Here is an 8,674-nt window from a genome sequence, read left to right as displayed (position 1 = left end):
TTATAAGACTAACGCCGATAACCTTAAGGCTGCCTTTAAATGAAGCTATAGGTTATCAGGAGGCGATAAAATCCGTTAGTTCCTAGGAATTAAGGTTCTAAGGGATAGAGCTATACGTAGGTTATAGCTATTATAATCCTCCTACGTGGAGAAGATCGCGGTTAAATACTACGTAGATATCCTCTACCGAAAACCACTAAAAGTCCTATTATCGACTATAGAGCCGTTAATACCACGCGACGGTATACGCGCGTTAATTCCCGAGGTCCGCCTATATTAGGGTATAATCGGTTCTATCCTATATACCGCTATCGTGATAAGACCCGATATCGTGTTCGCCTATTCGAAGCTTTCCTAATATAACGTTAACCCCTCCTCTAACTACCTTAAAAGGACTTAACAAGTGCTGCTATTCTTATACTATATAAGGTATTACTGCCTAGAATTCGGTGGGGATAGACTCTTCCTAACCGTAAACGACGCGTTCTTCGGGGATAATCTAGACCGTAAGAGCTTATAAGAATATACGATAAAGCTCCTCGGCGGCACTATTAACTAGAAGGCGGGTAAGTAACCGACGGTTACGATATCGTTAATAGAGTTAGAACTACTCGCGTTTATAGAGGCCGCTAAGAAGACGTTATTCGTTAGTCGGATATTAAGGGATCTAAAGCTTTAGTTAGATTAATAGTAACTATAGCTATACTACGAGAATTAGTAGACTATTAACCTTATTAATAAAAAGGTATAACGCCTACGAATAAGGCTACAGTATATCGATATTTATAACTAGTAGGTATATTAGTTAGTATAGCAGGGCCTCTTTAAGGTCACGTATATTAACACGAAGGAGATAATCGCGGACGGTTTAACGAAGGTATTACCGGAGGTAGGGATTAAAAGACTATAGTAATAGCTTAATTTAACGGATTAAAAGGACCGTATCGAGTAGTTTAAACGGCTACACGAAGAGATCGAACGCGCTAAAGCCGTAGCCACTACGAAGGCCCCTAAGGGCGTAGCAGATCCGATAGATATAGATCCGATTAAGTAGATCCGGCTAATTAGGATCGAGGAACTAATTAAGATAGAATTAAATTAAACGGTTAAATAGGGCGGATTTAGATCCCTTTTACGAGGCCGTTTTCCCTTAACTGTTGATTTTACGATGGAAAAGTTAAGAGTATTCAGTTTAAACCGAAGCCTCTAATTAGTTAGTTAACCTGAGAAGACCCACCTTAACTAAGGGGGTGTGTCGTATAGGCACACGGACTACGACGTGGTCTATAAGAGATCTAGGGGGGATCCACGCTATAACTAAGGGCTTCGGATATAACAGGGGCGGATACCGGAAAAGACCGGATAGGATCTAAATGACTTAGTACCTATAACAGAGTCTTTACCACCTAAATTAAGGGTATAAGAGACTCTCCTAGATATAACTTAACATAATACACACACACGAGATTTCTGCTCTACTAAGTTGATCATTCAAGTGCCTATTTGACGTGCGATAAACGCTGCCACCGTATTTTATATAGTGCAGATTCTATAAGCGTCCACCCGGATTGTACTCTTGGTAATCCGGCCCATTACGTAACCGAAAAGACTGTCGTCTGTTCGACAGAACAATGTACCCACGCTCCCCGTATGATTACTGAACACTCTTATTAACTAGCACACACCTCTCGCCAAAACTGAGCAGTAGTGATAACCGTCGAGACGTGTCTTTTGTTTTCTAAGGTACCTTATGTTACAGACAAGATATACAAGTGTACAAGAATAAATGTGATCCTGACAGGGTTCAAGAAAGGCCTCCACGAATGACCAGCCTGGACCATGCCTGTACATTGTGCTGAGACATACGCATATGCCCGGTTGCTGCTCACCTGTCGAGTCCATACGTCTGTGAGCTACCACTCACGAATACCTCCGAGGCATGTGCGTTCCTGTTATGAGAGCCCCTGGAGCCCCAACCACGCTGGGTTTGGTATTCGTGGGCTAGTGGCTGAGTTGACGCTCGCAGTTGAAACTCCTCAGTCTTCGGCGCAGCGTTGTAGATTTCGGCCTTTCCAATTGTTTCCTTCAATATTACCTGCGCCTCCTCGTTCGCATCATTGACTTTGATGATGACTTTGCCTGCAGAGTTGACATTGGCAGAGCGGGGCTCGACGTAGCACTTGGCACCACCCTCAATCTCGGCATCAAATGTGGAAATGCCAGGCACTCGGGCCCTGCCACTGCGGTACGTTTTGCGGTTGAGAGCCGAATCGCCCTGGGGAGTGTCCGTGATGAAACCTGCGACGCCGAGCTTCGCGGGAGCCGACATCATCCTGGGTGAAATAATTCTAGCCAGCACAGGCGAAGGGTGGGCTTGAGGTCCGTAGAGAGGGTGGTTTTCAGCATGGGCGTTGGAGCGCAGGTACGAGAGGCCAGCTGAAGGGTGAGTAACGGGCGGTCCACGCTCCGCGTAAGGGTTGGGCGACTTGGACTCGATGCGGGCGCCGATCGACATGTTGGCGATCGCGCTGGGGGGATTGAGGGGGGCCAAGTCGAGAAACTCGCTCACCACCGCGAAAAGGGTGACTCGATCAGCTCGCAGTCTCCGCACATACTGACTGAATTGCTCATCCGTGATGTCGCGGGGCTGAACCGGTGTCGGCGGGTCAGCTGCTTTGTCTAGGGCCTCCTGTTGCTGCGACGCAGTAATTTCGGAGGCCAAGCGCGCTTTTAAGAAGTCACGGAACTCTTGTCGCTTGTTCCGGACCGTTGTTCTCAAGTATTTGTTGAATTCGCCCTCGGTCATGCCAGCCAGCCATGGGCCTTGGAACCTCCACCTCTTGTCGGCACCAGAGGCGCCTTGCGCAGATTCCGGTGCGATGAAGTCGCTGTCTTCTTCGAAAACGGATGTCACGGCTTGAGAGATCATGCGGTACCGATTCGGAAGTGCAGGAACCGTGATTGGCAGATTGAGTTCGTGAAACTTCTGAAGCGTCAGGCTATGCTCGGAGGACGATGCGTAGTCGGTCACATTCTCTATGGAATCAATGTGCTTGACCCGAATGGAAGGAGTCGATGTCTTCGCCGTCCATCGCAAGGGAAGTGGGCGCTTCAATCCCCAGTCACCACGAGCTCTTGAGCTCTCCGGCGTGGTGATGGACAGATGGGTCGGAAAAGCCAATGTGCCCAATTGATGGCGAACGTCTCCTGAGGTTGGTGCGGGTATAGGGTTGGGGATTGAGAACATGCGAGATGATCTCAGGAGAGCCCCTCCGGGGGATAGTCGAGCAGACATGGTCCGTTAACGCTCCAGGATGAGCCACGGCCCTCCTAATCAAGAAGGTGGAAGTTGAGGCGAGATGTGAACTCTCGCAGGTGGATGTCAATAATGTTTTCCTAGGTTATGGACCGAGTTTCTGGATGCTCTCACAAATCTTACCTCCGTCACGTGCCATTGGTCCGAGTTGCAGTAAGACGCCCCACCACCGGAGTAGAGACTCTGTGGACATAGTCACCCACACGAGGGTAACTAGACCCATACAGGACCGCTTATATACGTGGATCACCTGATAGCGTGGTATATTATATTATTAGCTATAACTATATATATTATAGATAGTCACTTAGCTAGATATATATATACGTTTACACCTATATTACTATATTCTAATAGTAACTATTGGTCTTAATAATCGTTAAGACGTCGCGTATCACGATACTAGTCCGTAACAGATACTAGCTATTTTCTAAATCGCTAATCTTCAGGTTTCTGTAATCTCTCTTATTACCCGTTACCCTTTATCCCTTATATAGCCGGACGGCATTCTGTATACTAGATACCTTATCAGCTATGCCTAGAGCTAAGGTAAATGTTCCGCTTATATTATATAGTAGGATCTCGATATCGTATAAATAATCTTATAAGAAAATAACACTAAAGATTTTTATCATACTAATCACGAAATCCTATACCCTATAGAGTAGGCTAAGAATCGAGTGGCTTTCTTCCGTAGGACGCTATTATGAGTTAACCCCGATATAAGGATCCCGCTATACCCCGGATCTTCCTGACTGCGTGCTTAGTTAACAGACCTATATCGCCTAGTTATCGCTACCTTATAGCTAGCCTAGCGTTATAGACTTTTCTTATTTTTCCTTCTTCCTTCCTTAGTTTTAGATAATCTATTATTACGACCTTACTTAGTACTATAATCTATAACTAGTTATTTATAAATCTAGAACTTAGCGATACCCACGCGCTATGCTAGCGATAGATTAGAATCCTAACGCTACTACCTAGTAACCTATTAGAATTAAATAGGTTATAGAGTAAATAAATTAACGGTTCGAAGAAAACGACTAAGCCCTAAATATAAGGCTAGGCTCTTTTTATAAATAATATACTAATATTAATATAAGGCTTACTCCGATATAAGAGTATTATTCGGAAATAAGCTAATGTATAGACTAATAACGCGCGAGAGAAGAAGCTAATAAGCGATAATGCCTATTAGTCGAATAGCTTATAGCTCGGCTCCTAGGATCGCCTACTCCGTAAACCTAATACCGCCTAACTTAAATATTCCGGCTCCCTTATAGACCCTAATAATTCTTATACTAATAGAGTCTACGCTATTACCGGTTTTATTACTAGCGTTATAGCCGATAATAATAGTAATCGCCCCGACCTTAATAGTAATACCCTATAAAACTATTAATAGCCCGACGAAGTTCTTAGGGAAGCGAGTATACTATACCGTATAGGCTTACACGATACGGTAAAAGCTTATAATCGATAACGACTTATTCTAGAATAATATATAACCTTAGTATACGATTTATAATTACCTAAAGCCCGAAGTATAATAGATCGTATCTGTCGTACGTTAAATAGCACTTATATAATCAACTTAGTAGAGTAGAAATCTCGTGTATATGTATTATATTAAGTTGTATCTGTGTGAGTCTCTTATACCCTTAATTTAGGTAGTGAAGACTCTGTTATGGGTACTATATTATTTAGATCCTATCCGGTCTTTTCCGGTATCCGCCCCTATTATATCCTAATACCCGAGGTCCGAAGCCCTTAGTCAGGCATAGATCCCCTATAGACTACGCCGTAGTCCGTGTGCCTATACGATACGCCCCCTTAGTTAAAGTGGGTCTTCCCAGGTTAACTAACTAATTAGAGGCTTCGGCTTGAACCAAACGCTCTTATCTTTTCTATCGTAAAATTAATAGTTAAGGGAAAACGCCCTCATAAAAGGGATCTAAATCCGCCCAATTTAACCGTTTAATTTAATTCTATTTTAATTAGTTCCTTAATCCAGATTAGCTAGATCTACTTAATCGGATCTATATCTATCGGATCTACTACGCCCTCGGGGGCCTGTATTATCGCTACGACCGCGGCTTTAGCGTATTTAATCTCTTTATACAGTTACTTCGACTACTCGATACGATCCTTTTAATCCGTTGAATTAAGCTATTATTATAGTCGTTTAATCCCCGCCTCCAGTAATACCTTCGTTAAACCGTCTATAATTATATCCTTCGTGTTAATATATGTAATCTTAAAAAGACCTTACGATACTAACTAGCGCGCCTACTAGTAATAAATATCGATATACCGTAGTCTTATTCGCAGGCGTTATGCCTTCTTATTAATAAGGTTAATAGTCTGCTAATTATCGTAGTATAGCTATAGTTATGATTAATCTAACTAAAGCTTTAGATCTCTTAATATCCGACTGATAAATAATATCTCCTTAGCGGCCTCTATAAAAGCGAGTAATTCCGACTCTATTAATAACGTTATAATTTTCGGTTACTTACCCGCCTTCTAGTTAATAATACCGCCGAAAAGGTTTATCGCGTATTCTTAGGAGCTCTTACGGTCTAAATTATCCCTAAAGGACGCGTCTCTTACTGTTAGGAAGAGTCTATCCCCACCGAATTCTTGGTAGTAGTGCCTTGTATAATATAAGAATAGCAGCACTTATTAAGCCCTCTTAAGGTGGTTAGAGGAGGGGTTAATAGTATATTAGGAAAGCTTTAAATAGGCGAACACGATATCGGGTCTTATCACGATAACGGTATATAGGATTAAACATATTATACCCTAATACTAATAGACCTCGGGAATCGACGCGCGTATATCGTTGCGTGATATTAGCGGCTCTATAAATAATAGGACCTTTAATAGTCTTTAGCAGAGGATATCTATATAGTATTTAACTACGATCTTCTCCACGTAGGAGGATTATAATAACTATAACCTATATATAGCTCTATCCCTTAGAATCTTAATTCCCAGGAACTAACGGATTTCGTCGTCTCCCGATACCCTATAGCTTCGTTTAAGGGTAGCCTTAAGGTTATCGGTATTAGTTTTACGATCTCTATAGTATATAAGTCCGATATCGTTAATGTAAAAGAATAGGATTAAACTATCGCGGATTATAATATAGGGGTTATTAGGTATAGCCATGAATCCTATCTTTTATAGCGTACCGCTAAATTCCTCTTACTATAATAGTGGCGATACTCTTAAACCGAAAAGGGCTTTCCGTAGGAGCAGGACCTTACCTAGCACTTCGTAGCCTTACGGTATCTATATAAATACTTTCTCTTCAAGGCTAGTGTTAACAAACGCGTTAATAGCGTTAAACTACCTTATCTCTAGGTAAAATTAGGCGGCGATAGCTATTAGTATACGGAAGGACCGCGAGGCTAATATAATAGCGTAGTTATCTTTAGTTTCTAAGTTTTTTTATTAATCCCCTCGTACTATAAGGCGTGTCTTATACTTACGGAGGGTGCCTTCCTTATTACATTTATAGATGTATACGTATTTATAGGTAAGGACTTATTATTTATTAGCCTAATCACCGCCTACCTCCTACTAGTAGCCTATTTATCGATGGCCTTTAAGGTATTCGCCTTTATCGCATGGGCAGGACCATAACGGGGTCTATAGGGGATCTAGGGGGGATCCACTCCCTAACTAAGGGCTTCGGACCTCGGGAATCAGGATATAACAGGGGCGGATACCGGAAAAGACCGGATAGGATCCAAATAATATAGTATCTATAACAGAGTCTTCACCACCTAAATTAAGGATATAAGAGACTTATATTGATATAACTTAATATAATATATATATACGAGATTTCTGCTCTACTAAGTTAATTATCTAAGTGCTATTTAACGTGCGATAGTTATAAGCCCGGTTTATAACGCCTAAATAATATATATTAATAAGGCTACCCCTATTCCACTATAAAGAAGTAATTATATTGACATAAGTACTCTTACATAACTACGATTAACCTAATTAGAGTAATTAAGAGATTAATTAACCTACCTATTAATTAACTCACCGATAAATAATAAACTAATAAAGATATCTTCTAATATATCTAACGCCGAATAGAAGGCGACCGCTATTACCCTTATTAACTAAAGGGATTAGGTAATATAGGAGCGCGCCGTGCACGGTAAATCTACCTCCTACTAGGAAAACTATCTTAATCTAAAGCTAAGCGACGAGGAGGCCGATACCTACCTACTTCTTAAGCCTACACTACTTAATATCCGTAAATATAAGGCCCTTACTATAAACCCTAACACGGAGGAGGCTACGGCTTCCACTATCACGGCTACTCCGTCTTCCACTATTACGCTAAAGGGTGACGAGGACGCCACGGATACCGCCGTTATTACGGCCGTTACTATAGCGGCCACGGCTATCGGTAAGAAGAAGACGGCCCCCCGCCGGACAGCCACGGCTATAACGAAAGAACCACTAACCAGGACGCCTATATCTATCGATAACCTCTTTAAAAAGGGGCGTACACGCTACCTATAAAATCGCCGCATATACCGCGAAGAAAAGGCAGATTACAACGCGTAGTAAAAGGAGTTTCATAAGGTATACTCCTATATTAAAGGGACTATTTATATTATATTATATAGCCTCCTAGCCTAGCTATAGGACGATACCGTAAATAACCCACGGGCCTAGATTACTCTCCTATACGCGTACGTAGGACTAATATTTATAAACCTCTATAAGGAAGCCCTGGTTATATACCGATAATACACCACGCCTATAAAGGCTATACTTAAGGATATAGACGCTTAGGTAGTAAGCTAGAAAATAGCGATAAAACACTATAAATATATATGTATTTTAGAGTTATTAAGCACGGACTATTAAGCGGAAAACGCGTTAAAGGCTATTAGACTTATCGCCTAGGAATAGAGCAATAACTACCTAGTAAATAATTACGATAAGATTACGGAAAACGAGCTAACGATTAACGACTTTATAAAGGCTTTACGGGCGGTTCTTAGTAATATAAAGAGTCTATAATCCTCTACTATAAAGCCTAGAGTTAGGAGAGGCACTTTTAATACCCTTAGAAACCTCCCCGATACTAAGGATACTACTAATAATAAAGAGAATAAGAAGCGTCCTTATAGCGATACGTCCGTAAAGGCTATCCCTCCGATAATAAGGAGGCCTTACGAGATATATAAGAACCCTTATACTACCGCCGCCTATTAATACGTAATGCCGGATATACGCCCTTATACCTAGTATAGCCGCGAGGATAGTATAAAGGTTACAGCAAAGAAGATACGTCATTATAGTTTTAAAAGCCGCGTG

At 41.8% G+C, this 8,674-nt stretch overlaps 1 protein-coding gene across 1 annotated transcript; it reads right to left on the bottom strand.

The window, feature by feature from the left end:
- Positions 1-1,497: 1,497 nt before the first annotated feature.
- SODALDRAFT_325976 (hypothetical protein) lies at positions 1,498-3,395 on the bottom strand. The gene has a single exon (XM_028610044.1). It carries the CDS (start codon positions 3,293-3,295, stop codon positions 1,886-1,888), a length of 1,410 nt encoding a protein of 469 aa, XP_028469592.1. The 5' UTR covers positions 3,296-3,395; the 3' UTR covers positions 1,498-1,885.
- Between the last annotated feature and the right edge of the window lie 5,279 nt (positions 3,396-8,674).

Source organism: Sodiomyces alkalinus (genome assembly GCF_003711515.1).
Source record: "Sodiomyces alkalinus F11 unplaced genomic scaffold SODALscaffold_1, whole genome shotgun sequence".
NCBI lineage: Eukaryota > Fungi > Ascomycota > Sordariomycetes > Glomerellales > Plectosphaerellaceae > Sodiomyces > Sodiomyces alkalinus.
The sequence above is the reverse complement of the archived record's forward strand: the minus strand, read 5'-3'. Positions and strand labels throughout refer to the sequence as shown.

Excerpts from the sequence above, each read along its gene's own strand:
- SODALDRAFT_325976 (XM_028610044.1), bottom strand. The coding sequence starts at position 3,295 with ATGTCTGCTCGACTATCCCCCGGAGGGGCTCTCCTGAGATCATCTCGC.